The sequence below is a fragment of the Phodopus roborovskii genome, unplaced genomic scaffold (assembly GCF_943737965.1).
Source record: "Phodopus roborovskii unplaced genomic scaffold, PHOROB, whole genome shotgun sequence".
Classification (NCBI taxonomy): Eukaryota; Metazoa; Chordata; class Mammalia; order Rodentia; family Cricetidae; genus Phodopus; species Phodopus roborovskii.
In genome coordinates this window covers 41,394,190-41,414,211 of record NW_026126433.1, presented here as the reverse complement: position 1 = coordinate 41,414,211, position 20,022 = coordinate 41,394,190, and the positions used below count along the sequence as shown (strand labels likewise).

The 20,022-nt window shown below is 38.2% G+C and overlaps 1 protein-coding gene across 2 annotated transcripts in view; it reads left to right on the top strand.

Moving 5' to 3' along the window:
* Atf6 (activating transcription factor 6) overlaps positions 1–20,022 on the top strand; it is a 150,099-nt gene that overhangs the window by 69,865 nt on the left and 60,212 nt on the right. Inside the window, exons 13-14 of one of the 2 annotated variants that reach the window (XM_051186226.1) lie at positions 36–103; positions 1,488–1,599. In XM_051186226.1, the coding sequence (XP_051042183.1) occupies positions 36–103; positions 1,488–1,599 (180 nt within the window). Of the gene's footprint in view, positions 1–35; positions 104–1,484; positions 1,600–20,022 lie in introns of both variants that reach the window. The other variant, XM_051186225.1, reaches the window with a different exon arrangement.

Here is a 20,022-nt window from a genome sequence, read left to right as displayed (position 1 = left end):
TCGTGCTATTTCCTAAATCATCTTCTCTCTTCCAGGGTGCTCTGGAGCAGGGCTCAAATTCTCAGCTGATGGCTGTCCAGTACACAGAAACCACTAGCATCAGGTAAGAAGGTGTGGGAGCTCCTGGCCAGAGAGCTTGACCTGTATTGTCTTTTAGTGAAGTTTAAATTCATGCCTCCTCTTTGTGTTCCTCTATAGCTTTTATATCAGTTCAGATTAACATATACTACTAATTAGCAATCCCAATAAAAAGATCACTTCTCCCAAGCCTCTTAAATACAGATTTAGTCAGAATGTTTTTCAGTAAAATTTGGCTGAAAATCCTAAGTACATGGTGCTTTCTTGTTTTTGATTTTTATCTGATTTGTAAGCCTCAGGGAGAGAGGTATTGCCTTTTTTTCTCTTTTGTAGGTATCTTGTTGAGTGATCACATTTTAAAAAATTATTAATTTGTGTGTGCATGTGTGTTTGTGTAATGAAGGCAGAGGAAAAGTAAAGTCAGAGAAAAACTCTGGGGAGTTAGTTCTCTCCTTCCACCTTGTTAATGCAGGCTCACTCTTGTTTCTGTTGTACTGCGAACTTCAAGCTAGCTGGCCCACAGGCTTCCCAGTGATTCTTCTGTCTTGACCCCTCCTATCTCAATAATAGTGCTCACATTACAGTGTGGCCTTTGGTTAGCTTTTTGTTTTTTGAGACTGAGTTTCACTGTGTAGCTCTGGCTGTGAGAGTCACTGGCTTGTGCCTCTTGGGTGTACCACCACCGCCTGGCTTGATCCAGCTTTTTTTATGTGGATCCTGTAGATTGAACTCAGTCATTAGGGTTGTGTGACAGGTGCTTTTACCCACTGAGCCATCCCGTCTACCTTGGCTGAGTGCTTTACATACATCTTCTTTAAATTTATATAATGATTCAAAAGTATATTTTATATATGAAAAGGGTAGAGAGTCCAGGGTTTTTGTTTGTTTGTTTTAAATAATTTTCAAAGTCATGAACTAAGTGGTAGAACTAGACTCTACAGGAGATTTTGAAAGATTCCAAAGAGAGTTCAGTATCCAGCATTTCAACTGTTATCATCCAGGCAAATGTAACTTAGAAGGAAAGCAGTGTGGAAAGTAGTACAGTCATGATGAAGGGACCATCTGTAGTGAGGCAGAACTGTAGTCATAGATCTTCCTAACTTGCTCTGTGAACCAAGCAGATTAATATAGCAAGGATGAGACTTTATGTTTGATCTTCTAGTACCCCAAGCAACAATAGCAATAAAACCATATCATTTACATAAGTCAAATGTGGCAGAACATCATATGGCACCTTATAAATTATGCTGATTGAGAAAAAAAGATTAAAAAGTAAAATTGTTGTTAAAATGCCGCAGTTTTGGCTGAAAGACACTCTTAGATTCAGATGTGATCTTAGAATGGAAGGAATTGGAAAGATTCAACATGTTTGAATATTAATGATATTTTCTGTCTTCTCATGTTAGTAGGAATTCTGGGAATGAGCTGCAAGTTTATTATGCTTCACCAGGAAGTTACCAAGGCTTCTTTGAAGCCATCCGCAGGCGAGGGGACACATTTTACGTCGTATCGTTTCGAAGGGTAAGTTGATTTTCAAAGAATAAAGCAAGCGTTTTTGAATACCTGCTGTGTGCAAAGGTCTCAGACTGAGTCTTATAGAAGGTACAGAGGTAGGTAGAAGGCAGGATGAAGTCAGTGGTGCGAGTACAACAGTGTGAGTGAGTGCTGTGATGGGTGCAGACTTGACAAGCTGGGCAGCGTTTGAAGAAGGTGGACATGGCACTGATGCCAGGCTACATATTGTGCACTAGAAAACACAAACTACACCTTGATTTTTATTCCTTATCACCCCTGTAGCTATACTGTTTGTTTCTAACCAAAGGAAAAGTAAAAATACCATTTCTTATTATTCATTTTAAGCCAATTGGTAATTAAGGAACAGACTTCTATTTGTCAATTGTGGAGTGTTTAAATCTATGTTCCCAAGTGTCTTTGTTTCTTTTTTATTTCTTCATTGAATATTTACTTTTATTGGTGAAGAATATGTTAAATAATGTCAGGTTATATAAGCACAAATGTTTATACTAGCATTTTTGAATGTTAAAAATGTTAGACCACATGAAAAAGCATATACACTTATAGCCCACCTGCTTTTCCTATCAAATAGCAGTATATTCTTCATAGAGTTTCCATCCCACAGCCTCTTTGTGTGCTATTCATTAACCAGGAAAACAGAAATGATCTGAGCTACTCAGCGGTTTGCATCCTAAGCCATTTCTTTCTTTTAATCTATTTTTTTTTGTTTGTTTGTTTTGGTTTTGGTTTTTCGAGACAGGGGTTCTCTGCATTGGTTTGGAGGCTGTCCTAGAACTAGGTCTTGTAGACCAAGCTGGACTCAACTCACAGAGATCTGACTGCCTCTCTGCCCGAATGCTGGGATTAAAGGCATGTGCCACCAACGCCCAGCCCTTAAATCTATGTTGTTTTTAATTAATTACTTGTATATATTAGTATGTGCATGTGAGTGCTGTATTAGTTGCATTCTGTTGCTTTGATAAAACACCACAACCAAGACAACTTATAACTTATGGAAGATGTTGTTTATATTTAAAGGATGAGAGTTCATGATGATGGAGTGAAAGCAGCAAGCCGCAGTCATGGTGGCTGCAGCAGGAGCTGGTGGCTCACACAAGCACAAAACAGAGAGAGAGAGAGAGAGAGAGAGAGAGAGAGAGAGAGAGAACTGGAAATGGCATGAGTCTTCAGACTCCCAAGATCCACTGACAGAGACATACTTCCTCCAACAAGGCCACACCTCCTAAACCTCTGCAAACAGTGACACGAACTAGGGTCAAGCATTCAAATACTTGAGACTGTGGGGGACATGTCATTAAAACTCTGACAAGTGCATTGCCCAGAATTGGGTGTCAGATCTTGCGGAGCTGGCCTTACAGGCAGTTATAAGCCACCTGATGGGGGTGTTGGGAACTGAATTCAGGTCCTCTGCAAGAACAATAAGCACTTATCACTGAGCCATTTCTGTAGCTGCCCAAACCATTCATTTTTAAAGAACAAACTATAGGGGGTATATGGTCAGAAATAAGTATTCACGAACAGTAGAATGACTTTTTGTCTCTTAGTTGCTGTTGCCAATCACTGTCACAGAATGTCAATGAAATAGTGTTTTTCTAAATTAGAAATTAGTGGCTCAGGGTTTCAGGAATAGAGAAAATGAGCTCTTGAAGATTAGATTAGATGTGATACACACACACACATGTGTATGCATGCATGCATATATGTATTTCTAGTTATTATCAGATATACCAGGTGATTTGGAATACTTCAGCGGTGGCATCTGATGATCATAGCCTTTTCAAAAAATCTATGCTCTTTCTCCCAATTAGTCTATTCCTTTACCAGCCTTTTGAGTGACAAATGAGAAACTGAGAACAGAATTTCATTAAGGCTCTAACTGTCTTTGCTTATGAGAACTAAGGATTTGCTCTTCTGTTGATACAATTGTGTTTAAGATTAAAGGAAAAGTAAACCTTATGAATGGATCTTGTACTTTATAAGAACCTGATGGGTGCTGGCATACAAAACTATGTTACTGAACTAACAGCAGAAGCATGTTTCAATGCCAAATAGCTTTTTAAATTTTAAAAAGGCCCAGGATATGCCTTCATTTGATCAAAAGAGTATAACAAATAGTAGAATCTATAGCTGTCAACCATGGGTTGGAATTATTGTTAATGTCTTTCTAGGGAGACACACACAACACACACACACACACACACACACGGGTGGAAAAAAGACTTTATTAAAGGAGATGTGTGTGTGTGTGTGTGTGTGTGTGTGTGTATATATATATGATAAGATGCTTTTGTTAAAAAAAATACAAGAATTACCTTTTCACTGCATGTGTAAAAAGCTCTTTCTCATTTTTTTGTGGGGGGAAAGTACTGATGGAAAATTATTGATTTCTCCTTCCATCCTTTGTAATGTTCAGGTAGTTTAATTAAGGGTAGGTCACACATTCTGTTTTTTTCATCTTCTAATTATAATTTATCATCTATATTTAGGAAGATACAGATATAAACCTGCAACATTGTTTCTTCATTCCTTTCTCTCTCTCTCTCTCTCTCTCTCTCTCTCTCTCTCTCTCTCTCTCTCTCTCTCTAACAGTTGGGGAAAGGAGTTAATTTTATTGCAGTGACTATAAACTGTGTCATGAGACAGGAATCCAGTTCTTAAATACCTGGATTGCTCATTTTTCTCTTGCTAAGATGAAAATGCAAGAAGTGATGGATTACCTCATGGTTGGCATTTTCTTGCACTTTTTGGTGTGAAACATTTTCCTTAAAAGTTTTGTTGAAAATCATGTGGCATGAGTAGGAGGAGGTTGACTTTGCTCTTGTTGGGTTCTTAATCCCACTGGCTGAAAAGATGGCATTGGACATCCATTCAGGAATAAGGTATGAAGCCCATGGCTATGCATAGCTAGAGCTGCATGCACACTTACTGTCAGGCCACTAGCACAGCCAGGTTGCTTTCTTTTACTGTATTTAACCAAATGTCTTAGTAGCTACAGAAGTATATGTGGGCCTCGCAAACTCTTGTTTCCTCTTCAAACCCCACACTCTTGTAGCTGTTAATCTCCTTACTGTTGTGCTGGTGACATCATCTTCTCTAAAGAAGGCATGCTTTTGGGTAACTACTGAGTTCTTGCTGTATGTGAGCAAGAGAGAAATTCTGACAGGAAAACGTTTTCTGTTGCTTTGACTTTTTCTTCTGCCTGGTTTTACCTCCAGCACAGTAAGCTCTTGTCTCCTTGTTGACTTCTAGTCATTCATACCTTGGTTTTCTGTTAGTCTTTTTTTCTTTTTCCTTCTTTTAAACTTGTTTTGGTATAATTTAGAGGGGTAGGAGGTGGAGAATAGCTTTTGTCAATAGTCAATGAACTATTCATAAATAAGAAAAAAAGAAATACAATGTTTCTTTTTCTCAATGTGTTTGTATAATAGACTGTGTAGGGAGAGTAAGAAAATGAACTCAGTGCATGGCCAGAAGCAGATACTTGGAAGAGTAAATTTAAGTAGGAAAGTGATACCAATGAGGTGGAAATGAACCTGAGAAGGGTAAGGAATGCTGTGGTCATAGCTGTCACTCCAGGGAGCTTTGAAATGCCATCCATTGATGTTTCTTTCCAAATCAGTTATATCTGGAGAAAGGATATCAAATCTTGGGGCAGTTTCTCTTTAAGAGCTGGTTTCCTGGCTAGAGAGGTTAGTAAAAATGCTTGATGCATACATAGCTCAGGGATCCTGATTCTAGGTCCACTGCATTCATTTAAAAACTGGACATGGTTACATGTGTCTGTTACTTCAGTGCTGGAGTGGGAAGATCCCACTCCACAGGATGATCCCTTGAGCTTATTGGTCTATAGCCAATTTAGGAGGCAATGTGTCCAGTGAAAGACCTTGTTTCAAAAATAAGGTGGAGAGTTACTATAAAAGACACCTGATATAGACCTCTGGCCTATTAAAGGCAGGAAGCAGTATGACTTTTTTTGATCACTGCCCTGATGTGCAGCACAGTGCCTACCTGCCAGTGCTTATTGAGTCTAGATATTGTAGGTATGCTTCACTGAGAGAAGCCCAGTGTTTTTTCCATTGTTTGGTGTGGTGGTGTATGGTTTATGATTTATTAAAGCTTGCCTAAGGATTCAGAAAGCAGAGTCAGCACAAGCCATAGAAACCAAATACATACCTTTAATCCCAGCAGCCAGAGGCTAGGATGTGGTGGTACACACCTTTAATCCTAGAATTTAGAATTAAGAGATAGACAGATCTCTGTGAGTTCAAAGCCACCCAGATCTATACAAGATTGACCCAGCTGTAAAGAGAAACAGCTCACACAAAGACAACCTCAACACCTGGGATCATTTGCCTTTAATCCCAGCACTAGAGGGGTATAAAAGACAGGAGCAGGGTATTCATTAGTCAGTGTCAGGCATTCGTTCTCCAGCCACATTGAGGATTCTCCTGCCATGCTGAGGAGACATAGCAGGGTCAGCCCATTCAGCCCGAGGTAGTGGTACTAACTCCCTGGTATTTTGGCTGCTTTGTTTTCCTGATCTTCAGGTTGAAGCCTAATATCTGTCTCTGGGTCATTTATTTATCCTGTTTCTTGTGTTACAGTTTGGCATAAAGAATGTGACTGTTTTACTGATCTAACTTAACTAATGCAAGTGGTACTAAGTTCAGCAGAGTTTAGGTAGCATTGGCTTCTCTTGTAATTTCTGGGTGCTTCAGCCAGAGTTACAGCAACTTTATGTCTTCTCTCTAATCTAAGTCTTAGAAGTAAAGAACCTTCCTTGATGAATTGCTAATCCTATTCAGTGTCATCAAGTAGAGCCTTAAGTTACTTTGTGAAAGCATTTTGGAGCAGATGGATTGTTGTAGAATTCTCTCTGCTCTTTTTTTGTTCTGGGTTTTGAAGAAGGGTTATTGTTTCATACTAGCATAGATTAAAGCAACATATTTGAGTAAATGAGTCAGAAACTTAAACACTTTAGACAAACTTTAGGAAATGTTCTGATGATTGCAAAGTTTGCTTGGTGGTGTTATTTATGCAAAATACTTAACCAAAAATTTATTCCATTGGGTGACCACAAAAGCAATTCCTATATTAGTTTTCTAATATGTAAAGAAAGTTTAAATTTAATGTACAAAACATTAATTGATTATAATTATGTGCTTGTAACAAAACAATTATGTGTATATGTTATATATGTGTGTGTTAGTATATGTTTGTTTAGAGGTAAGAGGAATTTCCTTAGTACTTACAAAATAACTGTATAAACTTTGCTTTAAAAAGATACTGCTCTTAGCCGGGCATTGGTGGTGCACACCTTTAGTCCCAACACTCAGGAGGCAGAGGCAGGCAGATCTCTGAGTTCGAGGCCACTTGGTCTACAGAGCTGGTTCCAGGACAGGCTCCAAACCAATACAGGGAAACACTGTCTTGGAAGAAAAAAAAGATACTGCTCTTTTGTTTCTGATATTTTACAACCTGAATATACACATGGGAGATCAGCCATTTCCTGTTTCTACTTCCATGACCTTCCAAGAAAAATTCTAGCTGGAACAATGTGAATAGATTGGAATTTTATTGAATAGATTGGAATAGTAATTGCATCTTAAAAAAAAATCCTAGAATAGGGAATTCTTTTTAAAAATCCCTTGTCTAGAATGCTTTTCTCATTAAAATATACCTTCATTCAGGTCTTGAAGTACATTATAAAACAATAGAGCAGAATTATTTAAGTATCCACTTGTTAGGTTTACTTAATGATTATATCAGCAATGTTCTTTTTATAAACCTTTCTTATTTCATTATATATAAACTGACATCTTCCAGGCGATCCTACATTCAAAACAGCTGGACAAAAAAAAAAAAAAAAAACAAAAAAAACTGACATCTTTATTCACACTTTACAAAGTTGTTTCAATATAATATATATAATATATAATCTCATTAGCTCTTTATATAATCATACAAGTATTTCTAATCCTGTTTTATGTATGATAAAGTTGAGGCAGAAGGAGGATAGATAGCTTTAAGATACAAAAAAGCATTAAGCATTAGAACAAAGGCTGTGGATATTCCCTCATATCTTTAATCTCATTACTTGGGAAGCTGAGGCAGGAGGATTGCAGTGAGTTCAAGGCCAACCTGAGTTTTAGACCAGTCTGGGCTACTGGGTAAAACCCTGCCTCAAAATAACAGTAACAGGGTGTGGTGGCACATGCCTTTAATTCCAGCCCTCAGGAGGTAGAGGACAGCCTGGTGTACACTCTGTATCTTAAAACAACACTCCCAAACCAATCAACAGTAAGTAAGTAAATAGATACACAAAGGCAAGTAAGCTCACACTTACAATTGAGGCATTCAGTAGATGAGGCAAGAGAATCGTGAGCTTGAGGCTAGGCTTGGCAGCATAGTTAGACCCTATCTAAAAAGTGAACAAATGCATTAATTAATTAATTAATTAATTTGCATGAGTTTAATAGTTGATAGACTACATTTTGATAGTTTCCCTTGCATTAAATTTCAGGGTTTTTATAATGATAGGAAAATTTTCCTCCAGAGATATAATCTAATGAATACTTTTTCATATGAATATATGAAGCCTGCAGTTTAGCTTCCAATATGCCTCTTACTGTGATATTTACTGTGTGATGTTGGACAAATCACATATCCCTCATATCTTCAGCTTTTTTATCTGTAAAGTGAGAAAGTTGACATTTTCAGTTTAGCTCTAGAAATGTGGTGTTTATTTTTCTACTTTCCTGTTTGTATGCAATGAACACTGTCCAATTAGAAGGCTGTGCCACTGCTTTAGACTCTTACATGTTAGGTCTAGTGGAGTTAATACATTTTAAGAGTTTGGAAAAACAACAAAATATCAAGTTAAAAGGTAGTCGGTGTATTAAAAAGATCTGATTTTGTGATGGTTGCCTGTTTTGTGATTTACTTAATACCCATACAGTGCACAATATATCAACCTTTAGTTCTTATTTCTTTAATGAAATTATTGTCCCATTTTACAGGTCAGGGAACTGAAGCACAGAGGGTTACTGTAATGTAATTTGAATGTGGCAGAGCCAGAACTTAACTTAGAAGTTTGATCCCAGAGTCTGTGTTTGTAATCATGTTCCTACATTGCTTTTTTTGAAGCTTTTATTTCCATATCTTTAAAAACAATCAACTTGGACTTTCATTCTATTACTCTCTATGTCCAAAACACATTTGAGTTGCTTTGATTTATTTCCAAGGAGAACAAGACTGAGGCAAAGCAAAGCCTTTTTGGAAAACCAAGCCACTCGCTATGATCTATTATTGTGTAGGAAGAATAAGTACAAGCAGGAAAACACAAGGATCACTGTAAGCACAGGAGGAAAAATGGAAGAGTAGAGTATAGATAAGGGGGAAAAAAAAACATCAACTTGTTTATGGAGGTGAAGGTAGAAGTGTTCAAGAAAGAGGCAGTCAACAGCATCAGGTGTTATAGGTCTCCCTGAGAGTGAAAGTGAAAATCCCATTTAGCTTTATAAACAGAAATCACTGGTGGCCGTGATTACTGTTCATGGTAATCAGAACAGAATCTACACTAGAAATGAGAGAGAATATGAAAGAAATCAAATGGAGTGTTTGGTAAATATGGCATTGAGTAGAAGTGATGATGCCTGAGCATAAACAAAAAGCCACCCCCATGCATGCGTGGCAACTCCTCTGGGATTTGTCTGTGCTAGGTAAGCATTTTCTCCCTATAGACAGAGACCATTGTGATTGGTTTATATGCATATAAATGTAAGAACAGAGTTATGTTTTGTGCTTGATGTTCTAGAGGAAATTAAACAAGTTAACACAATGCTTGTTCCTTATCTATATTAATGTTTTTGTGTTTAAAGCAAACTGTGAAGAAAGTTGAGTTTTTGTTTACTTGCAGTAAAATTACAAAGGAAAAGAGTGTATATATATTAAAACAAGATTAAAAAATAAAATAATGTTTAAAGTGTTCCTGAGATATTGAAAGTCTTCTAAGTCATGAATGAGATGGTTATTAATAATGGGAAAAAGTTTTTAAAATATAAAAGTCAATAGAACTGTTTCTAATTAAATTTATATATAGTTTTGAGTTTTCCCTCATATAAAAGCTAGAAAACTAGCAGAGTAGCTTGTGAATTTTTTTTCTTTCTCAATAGAACTTGGTACAAGCCTTTTGGTGATGTCTAAAAACTTAATTATGGAGGAAGCAATCACTATGTTATAGGTGATGTCAGTAATTTATGGTTAAGGTCTAAATACTCAGGTCATTTCCATCTCCTACCTCCACTTGTAGTGACTAATTCATTTTGGACTCTTGGTTGTTTAACTTTTGACACCTTCAGTAATATTACACTTTGACTTTTCATTATTTTTTCCTGAAAAATCTTGTCTATTAATTGTGTGATTTATTTCCACACATTGCTGCTAATGTACTTTAAAGGACCTGTTTGAAGAACTGTAGCATCTATAATATGTGTACCCCACGAGAATCCAGCAGGATAGATAATTAACTATAAGTTGGAGCCTAACTTTTAATTACTTGAGTGTTGGCTTCATGTCTGTTGTCGTTACTAGTGTATAAATATTCTGAGGGCAAGAAACCTCTCTGCCTTTGTCTCCTTTCTATCCCCACTACATAGTACAATGCCAGGTGTGTAGCACATATTCAACAAGAGGTAAGTGAATGAACTGGATGCCAAATCCACCAATTTAATACTGTCTTTAATTTTTACCATCACCATAATGTGATAGAAAATGTGTGATATAGAGCAGCTTCTTGACCCTTTTTTGTATATGAGTTAGTATATATTCATGTATGTAGGAGGTACCTGAGTATAGAGGCGAGAGGTCAGCTGTGGGTGTTGTTTCTCAGGTGTCGTCCACTGTATATGTTTTTTTTTTTTTTTTTTTGGAAGTATACACATTTGGAGCACAAGTTTGTTTATTTATTTATATTATTTATGAATGCCTGGCCTTAGCTTATCTTGTTTCTAGCCAGCTTTTCTTTTTGTTTTATTATTATTATATTATTATGATTTAATTTTTTTCTTATTTTACATATCGATCCTAGCTCCCTCTCCCTCCCATCATCCCATGTCCCCACCGACCCCCCCCCATTCCATCACCCATCCACTCCCCCAGGGAGGGTGAGGCCATCCATGAGGTATCATCAAAATCTGTCAAGTTATTTGGAGTAAGGCCTAGGCCCTCCCCAGTGTCTCTAGGCTAAGGGAGTATCCCTCCATGGGGAATGGGTTCCTGAAGTCCTTTTGTGCACTAGGGATTTATCCTGGTTACACTGCCAGGAGTACACTGCCCAGGCCTTCTAACTGAGACTCACGTTCAGGGGGTCTGGGTCAGTCTTCCCAGCTATCAGTCTGGGTTCCATCAGCTCCTTGTTCAGGTCAGCTGTTTCTGTGGGTTTCTCCAGCCTGTTCTTGACCCCTTTGCTCATCACTTCTCCCTCTCTACAACTGGATTCCAGGAGTCCGGCTCAGTGTTTAGCTGTGGGTGTCTGCCTCTGCTTCTGTTAGCTAATGGATGAAGGCTCTAGGATGGCCTATAAGGCTATAAGGTAGTCATAAATCTCATTATCAAGGAAGGGCATTTTAGGTAGCCTCTCCACTATTGTTTACATTGTTAGTTGGGGTCATCCTTGTAGGTAGGCCTCTGGACATTTTCCTAGTGCCAGATTTCTCTTTAAACCTTTGGAACTCAATATGGCAGTTCCACGGGAAAATGGGAATCCACTGTTAGACATATACCCAAAAGATACACATTCATACAACAAAGACATCTGTTCAAGTATGTTCATAGCAGCATTATTTGTAATAGAAAGAGTCTGGAAGCAACCTAGATGCCCCTCAACTGAAGAATGGATAAAGAAGATGTGGTACATTTACACAGTGGAGTACTACTCAGTGGAAAAAAAAAAAAAGATGGAATCTTGAAATTCGCAGGCCAATGGATGGAACTGGGAAACCTTCCTGAGTGAGGTAACCCAGTCACAAAAAAGACGAACATGGTATGTACTCACTCATACATGGGTTTTTAGACATAAAGCAAAGGATCACCAGCCTACAATCCACACTGCCAGAGAAACGAGGAAGCAAGGAGGACTCTAAGAGAGACATACATGTTCCACCATAGAAGGGAAAGGGACAAGATCTCCTGAGCAAATTGGGAGGGGGGAGAGGAGAGGGAGTTAGAAAGAGGAGGACATGAGGGAGCAGGAAGATTGAGTCAGGGAAGAATAGAGGAGAGTAAGGAAAGAAATATCATAATAGAGGGAGCCATAATAGGTGTAAAAAGAAATCTGGCATTGTATTTTTTTTTTTCTTTCTTTTGAAACAGGCTCTCTCACTTGGCCTGGAACTCACTGATTAGGCTAAACTTGCTGGCCAGCAAACTGAACACCAGAGATCTCCTGTCTGCTTCACCTCCCCACCCCATGCTGAAATTACAAGCACATATCACAGTGCCTAACATTTTTTTTTTATTATTGAAAAAAAAAAGAAAGCTTTTTCATATAACATATTCTGATCATACTGATCATACTCTTTCTCTTCCCCAACTCTTCCCAGACCCTTCCCCACTGACTCACTGACTCTGGTCTTCATGCTCACATAGCAAATTCTTCAGTGACTGAGCTGTCTGCCCAGTTCTGAAATGTTTTCACCAGGGCTGTCTCTGCCTTGTTGACTGTAGAAAACAGTCTTTCGAAATCAATGAGTTCAATGTTTTTTCACAATGCTGAGTGCCTCTCTGCCCTTGGGAGGTTCCGGTAAGATCCCCATGATTCATGTTTGAGAGACTAACCTTATCGATATGTGGACAGAGGCAATTATTTTCCAAAGACATTTGTATCATTTTAACCCACAGAATGGCTAAGCCACACTAATTAGTTCCAGATGCCTGCCCATAATATGTGTCTGTGATGTCCTAAAAGAACAGGACCAAGTTAACACTTTATTCCCTGTGTAACACTTATTATGTTAAAAATTAAGAAAAATTTGTCAACTTAAATTGTAGACTATTTTTTGGATGATTCATCTAGAGTCATCTGTGTCCGATTACACAGTACCTTGAAATAAATCTCTGTAGAATGACTTTCATTGCCTGTAGAATGCCTTTGAAAGAAAGATGGCACAAGCTGAGTAGAGAGAACCAGTGGAAGGCTCTTCAGGTGATTTGACAACAGTGGAGTTTTATGCTAGGTTGATTTTGCGGCTAGGTTCATTGAGCTGCACTCATCAAGCTTTGCAAGTCTGAATTACTCAGAAAAGTGTAACTGCCTTTCTTCATCCTGTCCCTTTTCAAGCATGCTGTCCCAACAGTCTGGGCTTCATTCTTTCTCCAACAATCCCCTCCTCACCATGTGCCTGCTTGTTGACAATGCTGGTGACCTCTAAGCCAGTTTAACTCAAATGACATGGTCTTTTCTCTTTATCTTCTTCTTTCAGGTAGCTGCCAAGATTTACAACTTGCTTGTCCTGGATTTTTTTCTTTAAATTTTAATAAAAATTTCCTTGAGCTTCAAAAAGTGTTGTTGTACACCAGGGACTACCATATAGTGAAGTTGAAAGATTTGGGGTGGGCAGCATTATATGTTTGGTATAAATGGTGACTCATTTAAGGAAGTATGTCCAGTACAAAAGACCATTGGCTCTGACGCTAAGCCTCACAGTGATTAACTGAGCTTTAAAAAAGAAGCATTTTAGGAATTATTATCTTACCTCATTAAAATCAACGGGGGGTGTGGACTCTTTGAAGAAGGAGTACAGGAGTGGGATAGAATTGGAGTTTGGACTGTTAGAGGAGGAGCCAGCAAGGAGACCCAAAGGCAGTAGGCTGCAAGCTTAGAAAGCCAAGAGGGGGAGACTTTTTAAGGGGAAGCAGTGGATGCTCAGATACTGGGACAGAGATGTCACAGAGATGAAAGTAAATGTGTCCTGGATATATTAATGGGCAAGTCATCACTATCTTTCACAAGAGTCTTCAGTGGTGGAAGTGAGAGGTAAAGGCTAAGGATGGATTAGGTAGTGAGAACAGCACAACTGCTAAGAATTTGTCTGTCAAAGGGTAAAAGGGAACAGAAAAAGTATGTTTGTTTTTTTCAACTGTAGTACTAGCTGTGTATGTCTGAAGAATGAATCAGTAGGAAAGAACAATGTTAAAGACAAGTAGAAGAATTATCCTTTCTAACAGTTCATCTCCATTGGTTCCTCTTCACTACCCCTTCCAGCCCAGGTATTTTCATGTGCTAGGCAAGTGAGCTGCTACTGAACTACACTCTCAGTCTTGCCTGTCTTCTCTGGTGATAGAGCCTAGGAGAGTATGGGATGCTGCATTCTAGGAAGACAAGAGAAAGCCTCTCTGAAGCTTTTCTGTTATCCCAGTGAAATACAATGTGATGTTATCAACTGAGTGTGTAGATGTTGGAGGAGATCAGTGAGTTCTGAAGAGCAACAGAGTGAGTCTGAAGTGGTTGTTTAAGCCAGTAGGATGATAAGCATAGGAGAATAATAGGTTGTTGAGCCTTAGTAGAGTGCCAGTTTGCTGTATGGGAATATTGACAGCACAATGACAAATGAAAGACTACATAGTTCTGTATTCAAGGTGTTTGTAATCTAGAGAATGAAATACATGTAAATAAGTACAATGCAATATGATAGTTGTGACATACAAGGGAAATATGAGGTGCTGTGACAACACACACTAATTAGTCTTAAGAAGGGACTGTCCTGTACAGGGGAATCTTCCTGGGGCCTTAATGGCTAGACTATTCCTGATTTCTGTTAAACATTTTACCAAAAGCTATGATAGCATAATTCATAGGGGACAGGAATATTCTACGAGGCATGATAGCATACCTGCATTAACACATCTTAATATTGCAGGTTGTTTTCCTTCTATTCCTGTTACGTCTTGGAAAAGTGGTATTTCCTTTTTTTTTTTTTTTTTCTCCCTCATCTTCTTCATCTTTCCCAAGTTCCAGTTGTTAGAAATAGAAACTTCATAAGCACGTACAGAATAAATTATTACTTATAAATAGGATTTTTGAATTCCATTTGACATGGATAGTATCCTTTTCAAAGTAAATAAAAATTTAACTTTATGGGGTTTATAACATTTGAATATTTGGTATCCATCTTTAATTTTTGTTCCATCACTTTTTGCTTCATTAACCTTTGTAGCATTCCAGGGATCTATACCACTTGGAAAATTGTAATTTTCTTTAAAAATAAAAACTGTGGTTTGAATTTAAGTATCTGTTACAAGGTAAAGCAAAGATCTATTATTTAACATCATTCATAATTAGAATTGATAGTAAAGTTTTATAGCTATGCAATGTTTTGCATTTTTAAGGTAAACTTTAGTTTTATATTTAAAAGCCTTTTTAAGGTAGAGGTGGTAAATGATAAACTAAAGTGTACATCCTGTACTTTTGCACCACACATGCATGAACACATTCATGCATACATGCACACACACATGCATGCACTCTCATCTATAATCTTTTCAATATTTTTAGGAGCAGAAATTCACAATTTTAATGAAATCCAGTTTGTCATCTTTTTATTTTATGAGCTGTGCTCTTGCTGCTTCATGAAGTATTGCCAACTCCAGCTCACAAAGATGGTGTCATATAGCTTTTCTTCTAAAAAGCTTGCAGTTTTTCATTTAGGTCCATTTTGAGTTAATCTTTGTATTTTAAAGTGTGTGTGTGTGTGAGAGAGAGAGGGGGGGGAGAGAGCATCTACATACTGTGGTACATGTATGGAGATCAGGAGAGACAACTTGCAGGAGTTGGTTCTCTTTTTTCTTTATTTGAATCCTGGGGATCAAACTCAGATCATGGAGCGTGGTAGCAAGTACTGTTTCTGCTGAGACATCTTATTGGCCTTTGAGTCAGTTTTTACATATGTGCAGCTTGTGTCTCAGAGTTTACTTTTTGCATGTAGAAATCCAGTATTATATGACATACAACACTGTGCTTTCGTTCACTGGTGTTTTTTTTTTTTTTTTTTTTTTTTTTTTTTTTTTTTTTTTAAGAACTACAGCAAAGGCAATTTTAAAAGGTTACACCAGACTGCCAGTTGTCTTTGGCTTGTTAAGTTTGTACTATTTCCTGGAGCTTCATAAAAGGATGTCTTGTGGTTGAACTCCTTCAACCTCAAGTGTCCAGCTTTGACTCGACCAATAAAGTGTTATTTACATATTCTTTGGAAATAGAAGGTATACTATAGATAATTATAGCAACCATGTAATGGGCCAAAGATACTGCCAAACCAAAATTTTAGAAACCAGACTAGACAAATACATATGGGCTAAGAAATGCTCATAAAGTAAGAGAAACTAAGAATAAGGTTCTTGTGGGAGCTGTCTGCTCCTCTCTAATCTATTAGTGCTTTATTATTATAAATATTTATTATTAACTTAGTTAAAAAAGAACTTTATAATAAAACTTTAGAATGAATCTTTAAAAATATTTTAGTATGTATTTCCTCTGAATAGTGACTTAAAGAATAAGAAAATAGCAGAGTATAGTTTAATGTGTAACATTGTGCAGTCTTGTTTTGAAATAAGGAAAAAGTTTGGTACTTTTCAGTTTAGTGGAAAAACATGATTGTTGGCAGGGGCTGATGCAGCATATTTTTGTAGTAATCATGTGTGGTGATATATTATTTATGATTTATTGGAGCTTGCCTGAGGATTCAGAAAGCAAAGTCAGACTCAAGCTATAGAGATCAGGCAGTGGTGGTGATCCCAGCAGCCAGAAGCTAGGAGGTGGTGATACACACCTTTAATCCTAGGACTCAGGATTAAGAGGTAGACTGGATCTCTGTGAGTTCAAGACCACCCAGATCTACTCACGAGTGAGCCAGTCCTAAAGAAAAACAGCTCACACAAAGATGATCTCAGTACCTGAGATCACACCTTTAATCCCAGCACTAGAGGTGTATAAAAGACAGGAGCACGATCTTCAGTAGTCAGGATCAGGCATTCATTCTCCAAGCACATTGAGGATAGGAAGACATTGAAGTCTCAGGATTCTCCAGCCACACTCAGAAGAGGTTACAGTCTGCGGTTTGGTGGAGCCAGAATCACCTCTCATTCTGAGGTAGAGTAAGAGCTAGTGACCAGCCGATTTGCTTTTCTGATCTTCAGCTTGAAGCTTCAAACCCAATATCTATCTCTGGGTCTTTTATTTTATCATGCTACAGTCATGTAGCATGAAGTCAGGAAAATCTGGGTTTTAGCCAGCATAGTTGTACTTGCAAGCTGCAGCTCTCTGGGAAGATATTGTCCAAAACTAATGCAGTAATAATAGTAGTTACCTCTTCTGGGTTGTTAGGAAATTTAATTAAACACTACATCTAACACTGACACTGTTTTGAACTCAATACATGTTTATTTCTCTGTTTTGAGGGGTGACCTTCAAAGCAGGGCTACTATACAAAGAACCTGTAAGTGAAAAAAATAAGGCAGAAGTGTTTGTTTCCTTTAGATTTGGCAGAAATCATCTATGGTTTCTCCTCTCCCATAACTCCCCAGAAAAATTCATTTTTATTATATTCTTCTCAACAGTCTGATAATTCACATGGTAGTTGTGTTCAAGGTTACTCTATTACGTAATTGGATTTATAAACATTTGATTGAAAAATTTAGATATTACCCCTTTTTAGGATTTGGGGGAGTGGGATGCAGAACTTAATAAGGAACACCTGTTTCCAAACTGCTTGAGGGAGTTGGTGTTCTTCTTCCTGTGGGTTCTGGAGATTGAACTCAGATGGTCAGGCTTCCTGGCAAGTATCACATGCCCACTGAACCATCTTGCTAGTCCAATTTTAGAATTATTTTAAATATTTCTTGTACTGATTCTAATTCAGTGTTCATTTCACTTGTCTGCAGAAGTTACAGAACTAGATTACAGACAGCCAAGTGACAATGGACATGTGTTCTAATTCTTCCCAGGACTTTTCAGATTGACTAAACTATATAGTCCTTCATCTGGCCTTTTTATGCTGATATTAGATGGGGCGGGGGAGATCGTATGACTAATGTGACAAGAACTCATCCAGATAAGTACATAGGTTTAAAAGGTTATTAAGATAATTGGCTTCATATTATAAAGTTGTTCATCTGTTCTGAAGAAGCAGCATCACTTATGCTAAGACTTTAGGGCAATGCTTTTTAGTTTTAAAGTTTATTTTTTAGCAAAGTATAGGGATGGGGAGATAGTTGAGTTTTTAAATGCTTGCTCTTTAAGCTTAAGTTCCTGTGTTTAAAGATGTAAAAAATGCCACATGTGCTAATCCCAGCACCAAGGAGGCAGAATATGGTGGGTCCAGGAGCTCATTGGCCAGCCAGTCTAGCCTAACTGGCAATGAGAAATTGTCTTAAAAACAAAGTGGATGGCACCTGAGGATTGACACCCAAGAGTGACCTCTGACCTCCACATACATATGCACACGTGATCACTACACACATGAACGTGCATACATGTACATACATGCACACAAAAAATATGAGACTAATACCTAGTTTTTTATGGTTAACCAAGTTCCTATATGTTTATGGTTCCTTGTCATATGAAAGCCACTATTATTTTACAATTATTTTTACTAAGTTTGCATTCATCTTAGACTAAAAGCATATGGTATTTGCTATTAATGTTTATTAAACAAAGAAGTCCAAAATAACATTTAAAAATTTGCTTCCATTTTATTATGTTCGATGTGCCTAGGGTTTTTTTTTTTTTTTTTTTTTTTCTTATTTTACATATCGATCCCAGTTCCCCCTTCTTCCTTCCTGTGCCTCCTGGACCTCCCTTCTATCTCATTCTTCCCCCACTCCACAGGGAGGTGATGCCTTACAGGAGGGATCAACAAAATCTGTCAAGTCATTTGGAGCAGGGACTAGGCCCTCCCTCCTGCCTCTAGGCTAAGGGAGTATCTACCCCTCCATGGGGAATGGGCTCCCAAAGTCCTTTCCTGCAGCAGGGATACATCCTGGTTCCACTGTCAGAGGTCCCTTAGACTGCCCAGGCCTTCTAACTGAGACCCATGTTGAAGGGGCCTGAGTCAGTCCAATGCTGGTTTCCCAGCTATCAGTCTGGGGGACCATTAGCTCCTCCTTGTTCAGGTCAGCTGTCTCTGTGGGTTTCTGTAGCCTGGTCTTTCCCCCATTTTCTTTTCACTCCTCCCTCTCTGCAACTGGATTCTAGGAGTTCTCTGCTCAGTGTTTAGCTGTGGGTGTCTGCTTCTATTTCCATCAGCTACTAGATGAGGGCTCTACGATGGCAGATAAGTTAGTTATCAATCTTATTTTCAGGGAAGGGCATTTAAGATTGTTAGTTGGGGTCATCCTTGTAGGTCTCTGGACATTTCTCTAGAGTCAGTTTTCTCTTCAAACCTATAATGGCTCCCTCTATTATGGTCTCTCTCTCTCTCTCTCTCTCTCTCTCTCTCTCTCTCTCTCTCTCTGCTCTTGTCTATTCCTCCCCTAACTCAATCTTCCTAGTTCCACATGTTCTCCTCTCCTCCCCTCCTTTTTCTTCTAACTCCCTCTCTACTCACTGTCCCCCCCCCCCCCCCGCACTCCCAGTATGTTCAGGAGATCTTGTTCCTTTCCCCTTCTGTGAGGGACCTTGTATGACTCTCTTAGGTTCCTCCTTGTATCTAGTTTCTCTGGCGGTGTGAATTATAGGCTGATGATCCTTTGCTCTATGTCTAAAATCCATATATGAGTGAGTACATGCCATGTTCCTCTTTTTGTGACAGGGTTACCTCACTCAGGAAGGTTTCTTCAAGGTCCATCCATTTGCCTGCGCATTTCAAGATTCCATTGTTTTTTTTCCACTGAGTAGTATTCCATTGTGTAAATGTGCCACGTCTGGATCAGTATGACGGTTCCTCAGGAAAATGGGAATCAGTCTACCACAGGACCCGGCAATTCCATTCTTAGGCATATACCCAGATGATCCATATCCATGCAACAAGGACATCTCTTCAACTATGTTCATAGCAGCACTATTTGTCATAGCAAGAAGCTGGAAGCAATCTAGATGCCCCTCAACTGAAGAATGGATAAAAATGTGGCACAGTGTGCCTAGTTTTAATAACATTTAAATTTCTTTTACTTCAGTTTATGTGCTGTATACCTAATTTTAAAGTGTAAACCACTACATCATAAATACAATTTTACTGTGGAATAAGCATTTCCAAGAAGCTGAATCATAGCGGGAAATGTCTCCACCCCATTTCTGACTATTGATCTTTTTTTTTTTTTTTTGTTATCTTTAAGAGGTAAAATATATGAGAAATTCTCATTGCATAATAGATCCCCCCCAAAAAAAAGGTGTATTTCCTCACATCTTTTGAAGAG